The sequence below is a fragment of the Manis pentadactyla genome, chromosome 12 (assembly GCF_030020395.1).
Source record: "Manis pentadactyla isolate mManPen7 chromosome 12, mManPen7.hap1, whole genome shotgun sequence".
Lineage (NCBI taxonomy): Eukaryota > Metazoa > Chordata > Mammalia > Pholidota > Manidae > Manis > Manis pentadactyla.
In genome coordinates, this window is record NC_080030.1 from 17,759,727 (window position 1) to 17,775,482 (window position 15,756).

Consider the following 15,756-nt stretch of genomic DNA (forward strand, 5'->3'; position numbering starts at 1 on the left):
CTTATGTTCCCAGCCCGGAGGCTCAGAGGCAGGATGATGACTGACAGTCTGAGCCTGGGCTTCCCACCGGCCTTTCCTGGAAAGTTCCTCAGTCATTGCTTACTCTGGCCTCCTGGGTTTGGCCAAGACCTGGTTGCAGAAGGGGCTCAATGATGGTGAACTGGTCAGGGGAGGCACGGGATCCCCAGCCCAGGATGAGCCCTGGAGGCCTTGGGAATCTCTGGGTGATGGAAGGACAGTGCATGGGGGCCCTGATTTGAGGTTCCTCCTTCAACTTGCAGAGGTGGTGCCTCTGAGTCACCTTGATGATAGACAGCCCCCAGCACCTGCATCCCCAGAGGTAAGTCACAGAGCTTTAGCACCCCCCTACTCCCACCTGTCCTGTCCTTTTCATAGTAGATTAGATGGCCATGGGAGGGGCTGGGGCTCCTGGGATGTTTAATAAAAGCCTGTGACTTTTGGGGAAAGGCAAGAATAAGTGAGACTGCCCACTGAGGAGGCTGGGCAGGGCAGGGCTGGAGTGGGCATCGGAGGGGCAGCTGAAGGATGTGTAGGAGTTTCCTGGAAGAAGGGTGCAGAAGCTGCATTTGAGAAGTTTGGAGGAAGGAAGTAGCGTCCGGTGTCAGGACCGGTGGTTGAAACCTGAGAGCAGGAGAAACCAAGCCTGCTCCATAGTAGGGCAGGACCCTGACCCTTCTGTGCCTCCCCAGAGCCGTGCCTTGGTTGGCCCAGCACGGAGAAAGCCGTGTGAGAATGATTTTGAGACCATCAAACTCATCAGCAATGGGGCCTATGGGTGAGTCCTTGGGTGCCCCAAAGACCCATTTCTGAGATGCGCATGGGGTTAGCTGACGGCCACCCAGTGACAATCACATGCATTGAGCATTTTTTAAGTATCATTTTGTGAGGTTTGCAGGGGCAGAGGTAGGAGGTAGGCGTCCCTCAAGACAGAAGACCCTCCAGAGGGAGACTGGAAATGGGTCATGTGTGTCAAGGCAATGTCGCTGGGTGGCACGGTGGGGCGTTTCTGGGTCCCAGAGCTCCAAAGGCAGTAGCGGCTTGGGGTCTTTACAGCCCTAGAGCTTGTCTCCGGCTGGAAGATGCGGGTGCAGTTTCACCAGGGGTGCAAAGCCAGCAGACTCCACGTGGCTAAACATCTGCTTATTTGGGCTGTATTTAAAGCCATTTGAGTTTGGTGCAGTGGGCTTTTGAGCTAAAGGGTCTACGGGTCTCAGTTGGCTATGAAGAAATAAGCAACCTTGAGACCATCTTTGGCTTATTTATGACACCAGGCAGGGCAACTTAAACCTATGGGGCAGCTGCTTTGGGAAAGGGGCCAGGTAAGGGGAAAGGGCGTCCCAGGCAGCAAGCACACACAGGCAAAGGCCCAGCAGGGCGCCTTGTGAGGCCAGGTCATGTCTCAGTGCCTGCTGGGGCCTCGCTGTCGGGCCTCAGCAAGCCCGGCCTCCCCAGGGCTGTGTACCTGGTGCGGCACCGGGATACCCGGCAGCGCTTCGCCATCAAGAAGATCAACAAGCAGAACCTAATCCTGCGCAACCAGATCCAGCAGGTGTTTGTAGAGCGCGACATCCTCACCTTCGCTGAGAACCCCTTCGTGGTCAGCATGTTCTGCTCGTTCGAGACCCGGCGCCACCTGTGTATGGTCATGGAGTACGTGGAAGGTGCAGTCACAGGGACTCCTGCCTCCAGCGGTGGGGAGCTCAGCCCGATCCAGGAGAAAGTCCCTCCTTTGAAGCTGGGGTCTGCTCTGTCCTCCATGAGGTCCCAGCCTGCCTTGGGCACTGTCCGTCTGTGATGGGGGTCCCCTTAGGGATCGGCACTGGGGGAGCCCAACAGGGAGTGTGAGAACTGGACCCCTATCTGGGGGGTAAGGGAGGGATGGACCTCCCAGGCAGTGGGTGCCAGTGGACAGAGGCCTGGGGGCTGGAAGCCAGAGCAGGGAAGTGGGGGGAGGTGCGCTCCCTCCCTGATTCAGAAGAGACTGGGGACGCTCTGCAGGAGGTGGGCAGGTGGCCTAGGCGAGGGGAAGGGGAGTAGAGCCCAGAGCACCTGTGAGTGCGCCCGCCCCTCCTCAGGCGGCGACTGCGCCACACTCCTGAAGAACATGGGCCCACTGCCCGTGGACATGGCCCGCATGTATTTCGCGGAGACAGTGCTGGCGCTGGAATACCTGCACAACTATGGCATCGTGCACCGGGACCTCAAGCCAGACAAGTGAGTGGGTGGGCCTCTGCGCAGGGCCCAGGGCCCTGTGGGGAACGTGGCAGTGTTCAGCACCTGCTGTGTATAGGGGAGAGCTGGTACTTATTAGGTACTTGCTGTATGCAGAGGAAAGACTGCATTTATGGGGCACCAGCTATGCACAGGGAATAGAGACATGCACATTGCAAGACCTTATATGTGAAGAAAGGGGCTGTGCATGGTTTGAGCATCTGCTGTTAGTGCAAGCAAGAAAGGGAGAGAACATGTTTATTGAGACCCTTGGAATGCTTATTTTATTCTAGCACCTAGTAAGCGCCTACTGCATGCTAGGTTCTCTGTGGGTGACTGGGAGACACAAGGAGTAATCCCTCATGCTTTGTAACCCCTACATAATTTTTAAGGCACTCTACCCTGCATTAATTGAGCACCTGCTGTGTACTGTCAAGTGCCCTCTGGGTGCAGGGTGAGTATGTTTCTCAGACACTTGAGGTGGGGAGGTGCAAACATAGGCATTAAGAGCCTGCTTGTTTTCAGGGCATCTTGTGGTTTGTGAGTGGCATAGGAAACAAAGCGAATGTGTATTTTGTATACTTGGGCCTTTGCATTCAACGATGTAAGGATGCTCTGTGCCCGTAAGGCCTCTGGAGTCAGGTAGGGTCTTCTGAGTGTCTCAGGTCAAACCCCAAGGCAGGACCTGCTCCTGTCAAGCTCAGGACCTTCCGCTGCAAAAGGAGGAGGTGCCCAGCCCCCAGCCCCTACAGGAGGGATAAATGCACACAGTAGGTGCTTGAGAAAAATATTTTGTCCTTTTCACTTTGGAAAATTTGGAGCACACACAAAAAAGTCAAGCGAAGTGTGTTAGTGTGCTAGGGCTGCTGTAACAAAGTACTACAGGCTGGGCCGCTTAAACAACAGAGATTTATTCTCACAGTTGTTGGGGGTGAAAATCCAAGTTCAAGGTGTCAGATGGCCCTCCTCTCTGAAGGCACGAGGGGAAGGTCCCTTCCAGGCCTCTCTCCCAGCTTCCAGTTCCTTGACTTGTGGCAGTGTCTCTGATCTTCACCTGGCATTCTCCCTGGGGCATGGCTGTGCCCAAAGTTCCCCTTTTTAAGAGAACATCAGTCATATTGGGTTGGAGCCACCCTACTCCAGGAAGCCCCCGTTTTAACTAGTCACATCTGCAACAACTGACTCTCCAAATGAGGCTGCGCCCATGCTCAGTGGGACTTCAGACTTCAACGTGTGAGTGTCTGGGGACAAAATTTAACCCCTTAACAGAAGGGTGCAGTGGCCCCACCCGCTCCACACACTCCCCATGCCCATTCTCGGCTTCCACAGCTGCCGGCACTCGGCCAATCCTGTTTCTTCCCTGCTACCCACCACCACCCCAACCGTGGTTTCCCCTAACCCCCACTGGATAATTTGAAGCAAAACCCAGGCATTAAATCATTTCATTTGTGAGAAGGAAAGAAGTTTTAAATAGATATAGTCAGTGTTCAAGAAAAGAACGTGTTGTAGATAGCAGTGTCTCCTTAGGAGCTACAGAAATGTTTGAGCAGGTGGATGGCCCCAGGCCTGCCACAAGGCCTTGGTTCTGGAAGCTCTTGCCTGCACCCGATAGCCCCACTGAAGTGTTTCCACAGCTGGTGTACACAGCAGTTGCTCGAGAAATGTCCTCATTTTTAAAAACAGCAGAGGCGCACAGAACTGTTTCTTCATAGAGGCGAGGTACACAGTAGGTGACAAATAAATGGCTCACCAAACAACTTGGATATATGCAGTGAGTTCTCCAGAAATTTATTTTTAAGCAGCAGATGTATCAGGAGGTACACAAAAATGTGACTTTATAAAGATGTGCATATGATTCTGTTCTATAACAAAACATATATTTAAGCCCACAGGAAAACTTGAACAGCAGTGTATACTGTAGGTTTGCAGGTTTTAAAAAAATGGGTGCACTCATGAGGTATATTTCTATATACAGCAGGTGCTCAAGATATGTTCATTTTTTAATGGGATGTAAATAATAGGTGTTTGTTAAGTGTTTGTTAAAATAATGGACGCACGTGCAAAAATGGACCGTAGATTCACCCAATAGGTAGTCAGATGTTTTTAATGCACAGGGAGAACATGCTGTGATTCTCAGGAAATTTATATTTGGATAGTGGGGTATACAATAGGTGCTCAATAGCAACTCAGGATGCACCCAGATGTAGGTACCCCAAGATGTTTGCCACACTATAATACTGTCCAAGACCTGTTCTCGTGATAGTGTCGCCAGGAACGGCAAGTACTTTCTGACCTCCTTGGAGGAGGTGGGTTGCCCCGGCTGGACCTTGGCCCAGCTAGGTTGGAGCCAAATTCTGGGGCGGCAGGAGTGGCCAGGTACCCCCAGCCTTGAGTACACCACTTTCCCGCCCACAGCCTGCTGATCACCTCGCTTGGCCACATCAAGCTGACCGACTTCGGCCTCTCCAAGATCGGGCTCATGAGCATGGCCACCAACCTCTACGAGGGCCACATCGAGAAGGACACCCGGGAGTTCGTGGACAAGCAGGTGGGCGGGCAGGCGGTAGCCGTGGGTGTGGCACTGCCCCCCTTTGTCTGAAGACCAACTTCCCGGACATGGGGAGACTGTCCAGCATAAAGGAGAAAATAAAGTGCCCCGTAATTCTCCCCACCCCTTATTCCCAGCCTGGCCCTAGCCTCCCCACTTCTCCTATGGTCTCTCCCGGGCTGGAGGCTGTGCTCAGTTTCCTGTTCTGCCTGGCCCAGGTGTGCGGGACGCCCGAGTACATCGCACCCGAGGTGATCTTCCGTCAAGGCTATGGGAAGCCGGTGGACTGGTGGGCCATGGGTGTCGTCCTCTATGAATTCCTGGTGGGCTGCGTGCCTTTCTTCGGAGACACCCCTGAGGAGCTCTTTGGCCAGGTGGTCAGTGGTGCGTTCCCCTCGAACCCACGGCCTCAGGTTCGAGCCTCAGCCCCACCAGGGCTCTGGGCAGCCCCAGGTGTGGATTGGGCACCTACCGTGCGCCTGGCACAGCCAAAGCAAGGGAGACAGACCGTAAAGTAGATAAATCAGACTATGGGAAATCAGAGGCAAAAAAATACAAAGCAGAAGCAGCAAGAAGAAGGGAAGGGAACAGGGTACTGGATGTCAGGAGAGCTGTATTAAATAGGGGTCATGGAGGCCTCACTGAGATGACATGTGAGCAGAGACCTGAAGGAAGAAGAGGGGGCCACAGAGAAAAGGGGAAGGTGCTCTGGGCAGAGGGCACAGCCAGAGCAACGGCTGTGAGGTGGGAACCAAGCCTCGCCTGTTAAAGAAAGATGGTGGCTTGGAGCCCACTGAGTGAGGGGAAGCAGTGGGAGGTGCGAGGAAGGGCTTTCCCCACCCGCTCGCTCGCTCCCCTCGTTTTAGATGAGATCATGTGGCCAGAGGGGGATGAGGCCCTTCCATCTGATGCCCAGGACCTTATCACCAGGCTCCTCCGACAGAGTCCGCTGGACCGTCTGGGCACTGGTATGTAGGTGTGAGTGGGGATGGAAGTTGGAGTAAACAAGAGCTCTACTTGAGAGGCTTCATGGGACTTGGAGCTGGGGTTTTGAAGGGTGCTTAGGAGTTCACCAGAAACTAGAGCAAGACCTGGAAGGAATAGCAGCTAGCTGAGTCTGGTGAGGATAAGGGGCACTGAGGCTGAGGATGTGAGCCTATAAGGTCACCATAGTCTGCTGTAGTCTTCACAGCCCAGTGGATCCCAATGTCCTGGTTTCCCCATCTACCTGACTAATGGTTAAGGGACTGTTTGCCACTCATGCAGCCACCCATTACATGGCCACTCCGGGTCATGTTCATGGAGAGGACCTGGGGGCCGAGGTTGGGGAACACGATACCTTCACACAACCAGCTTTGTGTGAAAAAGGCCTGGGAAGGAAGACCTCCTAAGGCTCTAGGGTTTCTCCGGGTGTTGGGATCTCAGAATCCAGCAGCAGGAGGAGCAGAGTGGCTTCTATCCTCAGCTCTGTCCCTCTCCAGGCTCTTAAATGGCGGCTGGTTTTTCCTCCCAACTTGCTTGTTCTGTGTTAGCTAAGTTTTGGTTCACAGTTGGCTCAGAGACAGTGTGGGGTGGGAGACCTGCAGGGCTCAGCCAGGTATGTCTGCAGGTGGCACCCATGAGGTAAAGCAGCACCCGTTCTTCTGGACACTGGACTGGGCAGGGCTTCTGCGACACAAGGCCGAGTTTGTGCCACAACTCGAAGCTGAGGATGACACTAGCTACTTCGACAGTAAGTGGGGGCCCAGAGGGTGGGCTCTGCTGTCCCACAGTCCCCTGGGGTGGGGAGGGGGTATCTGCTGGCTGGCCCCCAGGCTGGGATTTCTTGTGCATTTGAATTCAAGAGGCCACGGCAACCTTTCAGGTTGCAGGAGGGGAAACAAAGGCTCAGAGTGTGGCTGACTTACGTGGGAACCCCAACAGGTCCATCCTGAGTGTCCAGTCCTGACCAGACATGGAGCCCTGTTGGTCACATAGGAGAGGGGCGTCTCTCTCAGCCTTTGTGGAGGGAGCCCCTCCAACACTTGCGGGCGGGCTCAGACAAGTCTCCCTCTCCCCACTTGGGTGCCAGCCAAATGCAGAATAAACACCCTTGGTTTCCAGCACCTCCTCCAGAACTTTCTGTGTGATCTGGGGCTTGTCAGAGTCCTCTGTGAGTGTGTTTCCTCTTCTGTAAGACAGGGAGCATGCTTTACTTTTGAGATGCACAATATTACCTGTTTCTACCTATTTCTGGGTGAACCATCTCAAGGGTAAGAATACTGAGGCTCAGACACAAGAATTCCCACCCACGGTCCCACGGCTTTTAGGGACACAGCTGGGATTTATTCCCAGATACTCTGCCACCTCAGCCTCCCGTGGTCCCTCGATACACTAGGCACGGTTCTGCCTCAATGCCTTTGTCCTGACTGTGTCTCCCTGCCCGGGAAGCCCTCTGCACATCACCCCACAGCCCTTGTGACTACCTCCGAGCATCTTGCGGGCTCTACATGTCTTTTCCTCCCACAGCACGCTCCGAACGTTACCGCCACCTGGGCTCTGAGGATGACGAGCCCCGTGATGAGGAGTTGTCCACAGAGATCCCCCAGTTCTCCTCCTGCTCCCACCGGTTCAGCAAGGTGGGCCCGTGACCCTAGGTGGAGCTGGTGCTCAGGAAACACTGCAAGATGTTTGTTTGGGGGGGGTGGGAGGATTGTTGTTTTTTGGGTGAGGGGTTTTTTTTGTGTGTGTGGTAAAATACATACATACCATTTTAGCCATTTTAACCTATACAATTCAGTAGCATTTGGTACATTCACAATGATATGCAACCACCACTTCTTTGTAGTTCCAGAACATTCCCATCACCCCAAAAGGAGACCCCGTCCCCATGAGCTGCCACTCCCCCTCCCTGTCCCCTAACCCCTGGCAGCCACGGATCTGCTTTCTGTCGCTATGGATTCGCCTCTTCTGGACGTTTCATGTACATGGAATCACACACTATGTGGCCGCTTGCATCTGGCTTCTCACTAAGGCGCGATGTTTCAGAGGTTCATCCGCACTGTAGCGTGTCAGGGCTTCATTCCTCTCCGCGGCTGAGTCCTGTTCCACTGTTCCACTGTATAGATGGGACACATCCTGTCTGCACTGTTCCTTTTTATTACTTCATCAGCTGCTAAACTTGGGTTGTTTCCACTTTGGGGTAATTGTGGGCAGAGCTGCTCTGCTGGGTGTCATCTCACAGCCTCACAAACTTAATTAAGTGCCATCCTTTGTTTATAATTGGATGACAAAACTTATTGTACTGCTCGTGGGCCTGGGCCCCAGGCAGGACATCTGATCAGCAGCAGAAACCCTGGCTGTGGCCCCTTTGAACCTCAGTTTCATCATCTGTACAGTAGGCAAAAGACTGCTCTCTTTGGGGATGTGGTAAGGATATAAGGAAGTGACTCACAAGGAAGCCACAGGCATGTAGGAAGCGCTTGGCCAAGCTGGCCCTTCCCCATGGGTGTGGCTGCCTGCCTCTGTTGTTTTCACTGTTATTTTTTATTACTTCCCAGGTCTATAGCAGCTCCGAGTTTCTGGCCGCCCAACCTACACCAACCTTCACTGAACGGAGCTTCAGTGAGGACCGAGATGAAGGTTGGGAACGCAGCAGCGAAGGAGAGCATGGCCACTGGCTGAACACTGAGGTCCGGTAGGTGGGCTGGGGAATATAGACAGATCCAGCTTCCAGCCCTGCTGGGAGATAGAACCACAGACTCTAACATTGGAAGGAGCTTTCCAGTGGCCCAGTAGAAAAGGGTCAAGCATATCGGCCAGCCTCGCAGACCCCAACCAGCCTGGCCTTTGTCATCACTCCCTTCGACTTTGCATTCCTAACCACACCACACATAAAGCAGATGTGCACTGTGACACTGCTAGGTTTTTGCTTGTACTGTTCACTCTGCAACCCTGTACAAATGAACTTCTGTTTATCCTTCAAAGTCCAATCTCAACAGAATAATCAATGTCTGCTGGAGGATGGGTGTTTGAAGCTGTGTCTTAAAAGATAAATAGGAGCTCTCTGAGCAGACAGAGAAGACAGTAGGCAGAGGGAACTCACCCTGTGTTTACAAATTGCCTTTGACCAAGAGTTAAGATGTGGCCGCTAGGGGTGACTGGGTGTCCTAGGTGAGGGCACCCAGCAAGCCTGACTTGGGCTCTTCCCTGCTGCAGGCTGAGGTCCTGGACGTCCTCTGGTTCCTCCTGCCACTCTTCCTCTTCCCAGCCTGAGCAGGGCCCCAGCCCATCTCTCCTGAACTTGGACACAATGCCCAAGTTTGCCTTCTCATCAGAGGATGAGGGAGCCAGCCCAGTCCCTGTGATCCCCAAGAGGCCCATCTTCATTCTGGGGGAGCCTGACCCTCCCCCATCAACCACCCCAGCAATGTCCAAGCCCTCAAGCCTTTCTGGTAGGTGGGATCCAGGATGGAAAGTTTTCCAAAGGAGGGACTATTTGAGATGGGTTTTGAAGGATGAGTAGGAGTTCTCCAGAGAGAACTTTCATTTGCCTAACAAAGGCTTTGAGATAGGAGAAGCCAGGGCTCCAGAGAGGCCTTAGGCCTCAGCTTAGCCCTCGAGAAGCCCCCAGTCTGTGGGTGATTGGGTCAGGACAGGATTGGAAAAAGGGATGGAGCTCGGGGATTCTAAGAAGGGGAGTTAGTGTCTGACTGGGACAGGGAGAAGGCTTTTTGGAGGAGGGGACTTGAAGAATGGAGTTTTCTAGGGAGAACAGTGCAAGGAAAGGGAACTGCCTGAACAAAGACGAGGAGGCTGGACCTTGTACATGCCATCCCGGGAGGAAGGGGCTTTGCCTCTTGAGGGCAGAGGGGCCAAATGGTGAGATGTGGGGCCAGGCTGACCCCCAGGCCCTGGTGACCTCCTAGCTGACACAGCCGCCCTCAGCCATGTGCGCCTACGGAGCAACAGCACTGGTGCTCGACACTCCACACCACGGGCCCTGGATGCTGGTCGGGGCCGCCGCCTTGGGGGTCCAAGAGAATCAGCCCCTGAGAAAGGCAGGGCCAGCCCCAGTGGGGGCCGCGTGCCCAAGTCGGCCTCAGTGTCTGCCCTGTCACTCATCATCACAGCAGGTAACGCCCATGGCCCAGCCTTGTCTTCGCTTATCTGCTGCTTTGGCCAGGGTATTGGGAGCCGGAGGGAAGCTGGAGGGGATCCCTAGGGGTTTTGTTGTGGCTGAGCCCCAGGAGAGGGGAACAAGCTGGAGGCCTGGCATTCCTGGCAGAAGCCACTGCATGTGCAAAGGCCTGGCGGGGGGACTGTGCTTGAGACACTGAAACAGCAGCAAGCAGCCAGAGCGGTCAGTGTGGTGGGAGGAGGGGACTCCACAAAGGAGTGCCCCCCGCCCTGCTCCTCATCCCACAGATGATGGCAGCGGTGGCCCCCTCATGAGTCCCCTGTCCCCACGCTCGCTGTCCTCAAACCCATCGTCCCGTGACTCCTCTCCAAGCCGAGATCCATCCCCCGTGTGTGGCAGCCTGCGGCCCCCCATTGTCATCCACAGCTCAGGCAAGAAGTACGGCTTCAGCCTGCGGGCAATCCGCGTCTACATGGGTGACAGTGATGTCTACACGGTGCACCACGTCGTCTGGGTGAGTTGGCCTTGGGGTTGGGGGAAACAGCCAGACCTGGGTGGAGTCCGACTCTGTTCTGGCAGGAGCTACATTTTCTAGTCTTAAAAAGTGAGCTCTGCACTCATGGCCTATGAGGTGGGGAGGGCTGGGGTGGGGATGGTTTGGGGCTGGGCCCAAGGACAGGGATGGGGAGAGGGACAGACACCCCAGGGGGGCATGAGGCTGCAGCCCTGTACCAGCGGGAGCACAACAGGTGTGCTGTCCTCCCCCCTGCCAGCCCAAGACCTGTCCCATCCCCACTGTTCACTCTTTGAACAACCCTGCCAGTCAGGGAAACTGAGGCAGCAGCTTGCTGGAGTCTCACAGCTGACCCCAGCTGGGCTCCCTGGCTGTGGGGCCCAGCCACTGACCCTGCCACCCACCCTGACCTGCACCCCCAGAGTGTGGAGGAGGGAAGCCCCGCCCAGGAGGCAGGCCTGCGAGCCGGAGACCTTGTCACCCACATCAACGGGGAGTCGGTCCTGGGGCTGGTGCACATGGACGTCATTGAGCTGCTGCTGAAGGTACAGCCCCACTGCCCCCAGAGCTTAGCTGACCCTGGGGTACCCAGATCTCCCCACCCCCTGTCCATCCTCAGGGCCCCCAGATCTCCCCGTTGCCCTCTGGGCTGCTCCTGTGACCCCCACTTCTCCCTGGCCTCAGTTCCCCACTCTACTTGGGTTTCCCCCTCCAACCACCCCACCCCACCCTCACTCTCAGTCCCAGGCCTTGCGTGCCCCTCCCCTCTGCCCAGGCTATGCTTGCTCTGTAGCCTCCTAACATCACCTCCCAGGTCCCCTCCTCCAGGAAGCTCACCCTGCCTCCTGAGCACTCCCACCCCCAGCCCTCCCTCTGGCCCACACTGACCTTGTGGAACTGGAGTTACCTGTGCCATCTTTGCCTTCCTCAGACCAGGCACCCTCGGGGTCTGAGGCCTCTGGGTGGGGAGATGAGCAACAGCTGGAGACAGTCCCCTGGGTGGGTAGCTCCTGGGACCACTGGGTGGGTCGCTGGGTGGCTCACTGGATGATGGACAGACTGGATGTGAATCTCTGGCCCACTGAGTAAGAAGTTGAGGGGTTTGGATCTGGGGATCTGATGGATGAACAGGTGGGTGGGTGTGTGAGTGGCTCAGATGGGAGGGTAAGGGACTCAGGTGACCCCTCACCATCCCTCCTGCACAGTGCGGCAACAAGATCTCCCTGCGGACTACAGCCCTGGAGAACACATCCATCAAGGTAGGCCCTGCCAGGAAAAACGTGACCAAGGGCCGCATGGCACGCAGGAGCAAGAGGAGCCGCCGGCGGGAGACCCAGGACCGGTGAGCAGCGGCAGGCCTCCAGGGAGCACAGGTGGGGGCCTGGGGCACGCTTGGCTGCTGTGGGCAGGGCTTCCGAAACATCAGGGTCTCTCACCCCCAGACGGAAGTCACTGTTCAAGAAGATCTCCAAACAGTCGTCTGTGCTGCACACCAGCCGAAGTTTCTCATCCGGCCTCCACCACTCCCTGTCATCCAGTGAGAGCCTCCCAGGCTCTCCCACCCACAGCCTCTCCCCCAGCCCCACCACGCCGTGCCGCAGCCCAGCTCCCGATGCCCAAGCAGGTGGGCACACCCCCCGGGCCACCCCAGGAGAAAGGGCCACTCAGGGCTGTAGTGGCCAGTCCAGGGAGGGAGCAAGCAGGGGGTGGAGGATAGAATGATGTAATATAGGAAGCCAGATGCCCACAAGGTCATTCCAGCTCCCTACAGTCTATAAGGCAAGTGTGGGAGTTGGGAGTGGGCACAGGGAACATGACAAAGGAGGCTGGACAGGAGGGGTATGAAAGCTGGGGGGAGGCTGGGGAAGGGGGAAATTGCAGGAGTGGATCAGGCCAAGCAGCTGGAGTTAAATTGGCAGCAATAGGGAGCCATGGAGGATGTGTGAACCGGAGAGGGCATGGTTTAAGTGTTAGAAAGACCATTCTGGGACAGGAAAGGATGGTGACATGGCCCAACCCTGAGTGCCCCCATCTGTGAGAGAGCTAGACACAGACACCCCCAGCTCCACTGGGTTAGCATCAGGCTGCAGCATGGGGCAGGCTGAGGCAACCCACAGGGGAGTCAAGGAAGGCCTTCTGGAGGAGGCCCACAGGCCCCCCACTCCTCCAGGAAGCCTTCTCTGCCCCCTGGGCACCCCCCAACTCCTGGACCTGCGTCTGGCCTACCCTAACCTTGTGGGGCTGACGTTAACTGTGCCATCTTTGTCTTCTTCAAACCAGGCATTCTCTGGGGCTGAGGCCCCAAGGGGTGGGGAAGAGGGCACAGGCAGACAGTGGATATGTATATTTGATGCAAGGAGTGGTGAGTCATTAGATTAGAAGTGGGTGGATAGAAGCTAGGGCTTTACTGGGTAAGTAGGAGTTCACCAGACCTGGGCCAAGAGAACAGCTCTGCAAACGACAGGAAGCAGGAAAGCCAGGCATGGTGGGTGGCTACAGCAAAGAATGAGGGCTTTGGCAGATGCACTCAGTCCCAGGGTCCCACCTCAAAGCTGAGGAAATTGAGGCTGGTGGCCCTGATCCTTCTCTGTCACCCACAGACACCACATCCCCGCCCAGTGCATCCCCGAGCTCCAGCAGCCCTGCTTCTCCAGCTGCCACCAGCCACACCCGCCCCAGCTCCCTTCACGGTCTGGCCACTAAGCTCGGGCCACCCCGCCCCAAGGCTGGCCGTCGCAAGTCCACCAGCAGTATTCCGCCCTCACCACTGGCCTGCCCGCCTGTGCCTGCACCCCCACCCCGCTCACCCTCACCCCTGCCCGGACACCCACCTGCGCCCACCCATTCCCCGCGGTTGCGCCGGGGACAGTCAGCTGACAAGCTGGGTGCAGGTGAGCGACTAGACGGAGAGCTGGGGCGTCGCGGCCGTGGGTTGGACTCGGAGCTCGTGGTCATGAGGCGGCTGCACCTGTCTGAGCGTCGAGACTCCTTCAAAAAGCAGGAGGCTGTGCAGGAGGTGAGCTTCGATGAACCTTCTGAGGAGGCTGCCAGGCCACCCACCTCAGCGCCGCAGATTGCTGTGGAGGGTGCTGAGGCCGTGCCAGGGACCTGCGAATCTTCCGGGAAGGACTAATCCCTCCTACCTGGCCTCTCCCTGGCCTGGAAGTTGGGTGTCATTTTTTGTGCAATGTTTTTTCCATAAAGTGACACCTGGATGGAGACTGAGCCACGAGCCCATGACATCTGGAAGGCAAGAAGCTATTTTGGTCCTTGCTGGAAGGTGGAGACTGCAGCTCCCTCAGGTTCTGGTGTTGATTAGGAACTGTAGGGGCAGGAATGGGGGATGAGAGTGGCATTGTAAATAGCAGCAAATCCCTGCAACTAATTTATTACTTTTTATAAGCGATAGCCAGACTGAGCCACCATAGTGAAGGTGGCTACCTCAGTCCTGCCCCATGCACCTGGGACCCCATTTGCAGGACCCTGTCCCCTGGGCTGAGAAGGAAGTAATTTGTACAAGTCATACGTGTTTGTATTTTCTAGTTTTCCTGTACTTTTTAAGTTTTTCTTTGTTACTTGATCCCATCCCTGACCTAAGTCTCACGGACTTGAAGGAGCACAGGCAAGCTCACCTGTCCAAGCCCAGTTTAGATATGACTTGGAGAGTCTATAAACAGTTCCCTTTCACCACAAAACAAAGTAACTCTGATGATGGGCCAGATTCTGAGGGCTATGTTCCATCATCATAGCCTCTATCCCTAAGCCAGCCTTGCTAGAGTCTGCCTCTAGTCCTCCAGGCTGAAGCCTGGAGGAGTGGGTATGGGAACTGGGGTTTTGATGGATGAGCAGGAGTTCGCCAGATCTAGGCAAAGGGGTCACTCGCCCAATAGGCAACACTGATGCCCTGGGAAGAAGGCACAGGCCTCCAAGGGCACACTACCAGGGTGGGAGCAGAATGTCTACTCCAGGCAAGATTTCACATGTTTGATTCCCAACAGGGTAAGCCCATAACTGATATATCTGAAACACCCCCTGAGTGTCCCCTTGATATATTAAAACTTACTGGGAATGAAATTCAAATGAGAAAACCCAACTGTGGGACAGTGAGGCCTGAGTTTGAATCTTGGCGTTGTGTGGTTCTTGGAAAAAGGCTTCCCCATTCTGTGCCTCAGATTCCTTGTTTACAAAACTAATCCCAGTGACTATTAAGAACCTACTCTGTGCTAAATGCTTTTTTACTTGTGGCTTCTCCCTCAGCCAGCCTTGAGAAGGCTGGAGGTGATGTCATCCCCATTTTATAGAAAAGGAACTGAGGCCTGGCAAGGGGCAGAGACCTATCCCTTGATCACCTGGCAAGAGTTAATGCAGCCAGGCTCTGCCATTCAATGGAGAGTTTAATGACTGATACAGTGGACTCCAGCCCCAGCTTTTCCCTGGCTGCTATATGACCCACTGATTAAAGAACCTCCATTTTGCATTTGGAGGTGGCTGGCAACATTGCTGTGCCCACATGATGAAGACACTTTCCAAGCACTGCAGCCCACTCTGCATCCCTCCCAGAGACCCCCGCCCAGCACTGTCTGGTGTTGGAGCTAGACCAAGGCTGTGCATGACTTGCTCCCTTCCATCCTGGAGCTAACAGTGAATAAAAGCCCACGTTTACAAAGAGGTCCAATGTCTGAATTTGTGAGAGGCAAAGAAAGGAGTAAGGAAAAAGTGCACAGGAGGGGTGAAAACTGACCCTGGCTCAAAGTTACCTGAAGTGGGTTTTGAAGGCTGCATAGGAGTTCACCAATGAGCTTCTCCCTAATGCCTTCCTTCTCTGAGCCTGGCCTCCTGCTGCCCTCTCCCTTGTGAGTACCTGTCGTGGTTTCTGCCCTTAAAAGCTTCATCCAGACACCCTTCTGTGCCCCTGAGCTGTGCTAATAAAATACATAAACTATCTTTGTGTCCTTCATATGCCGGTCTTAGCTCGGGCTATACCCTAAACTCTAATACCCAACTCAGCCCAATCTGAGCACGTTTGGGTTAATTCCTGTCTCTCCGCGGGAAGACAAACCTTTGCCCACTCACCCGTTCCCGAGCACTTTCGGCTATTTCCGGAAACAATCGCCCGCCTCCGGACTCGGGCCCTCAGGGCTGGAGTTCAGCTGTTTCCGGACGCTCTGGGCTACCATGGAAACGCTTGCAACCCCGGCTTATTCGATTGTTTTCTGAAAAGCTCCATTCTCTGGGGCAAACGCCCTCCCCACTTCACCTGCTCCTGTTCGTTGAGCTCGGGCCCGCCTTACGTGTCCTCTAGATCTGTCCGTCCGTCGGCAAACTTTCGGAAGCCGGTGGTCT

General features: G+C 55.3%; 1 protein-coding gene across 20 annotated transcripts in view; it reads left to right on the plus strand.

Moving 5' to 3' along the window:
* MAST3 (microtubule associated serine/threonine kinase 3) overlaps nucleotides 1–15,356 on the plus strand; it is a 65,326-nt gene extending 49,970 nt beyond the window's left edge. For 19 of the 20 annotated variants that reach the window (XM_057490129.1, XM_057490134.1, XM_057490131.1 and 16 more), the window contains 17 exons: nucleotides 282–340; nucleotides 711–796; nucleotides 1,474–1,682; nucleotides 2,097–2,235; nucleotides 4,648–4,780; nucleotides 4,999–5,164; nucleotides 5,647–5,748; nucleotides 6,390–6,512; nucleotides 7,289–7,398; nucleotides 8,320–8,456; nucleotides 8,978–9,213; nucleotides 9,688–9,894; nucleotides 10,187–10,413; nucleotides 10,836–10,958; nucleotides 11,619–11,755; nucleotides 11,856–12,037; nucleotides 13,014–15,356. In XM_057490129.1, the coding sequence (XP_057346112.1) occupies nucleotides 282–340; nucleotides 711–796; nucleotides 1,474–1,682; nucleotides 2,097–2,235; nucleotides 4,648–4,780; nucleotides 4,999–5,164; nucleotides 5,647–5,748; nucleotides 6,390–6,512; nucleotides 7,289–7,398; nucleotides 8,320–8,456; nucleotides 8,978–9,213; nucleotides 9,688–9,894; nucleotides 10,187–10,413; nucleotides 10,836–10,958; nucleotides 11,619–11,755; nucleotides 11,856–12,037; nucleotides 13,014–13,546 (2,909 nt within the window). In that variant the 3' untranslated portion in view covers nucleotides 13,547–15,356. The remainder of the gene's footprint in view (nucleotides 1–281; nucleotides 341–710; nucleotides 797–1,473; nucleotides 1,683–2,096; nucleotides 2,236–4,647; nucleotides 4,781–4,998; nucleotides 5,165–5,646; nucleotides 5,749–6,389; nucleotides 6,513–7,288; nucleotides 7,399–8,319; nucleotides 8,457–8,977; nucleotides 9,214–9,687; nucleotides 9,895–10,186; nucleotides 10,414–10,835; nucleotides 10,959–11,618; nucleotides 11,756–11,855; nucleotides 12,038–13,013) is intronic. The other variant, XM_057490138.1, reaches the window with a different exon arrangement.
* The last annotated feature ends 400 nt before the right edge of the window (nucleotides 15,357–15,756 follow it).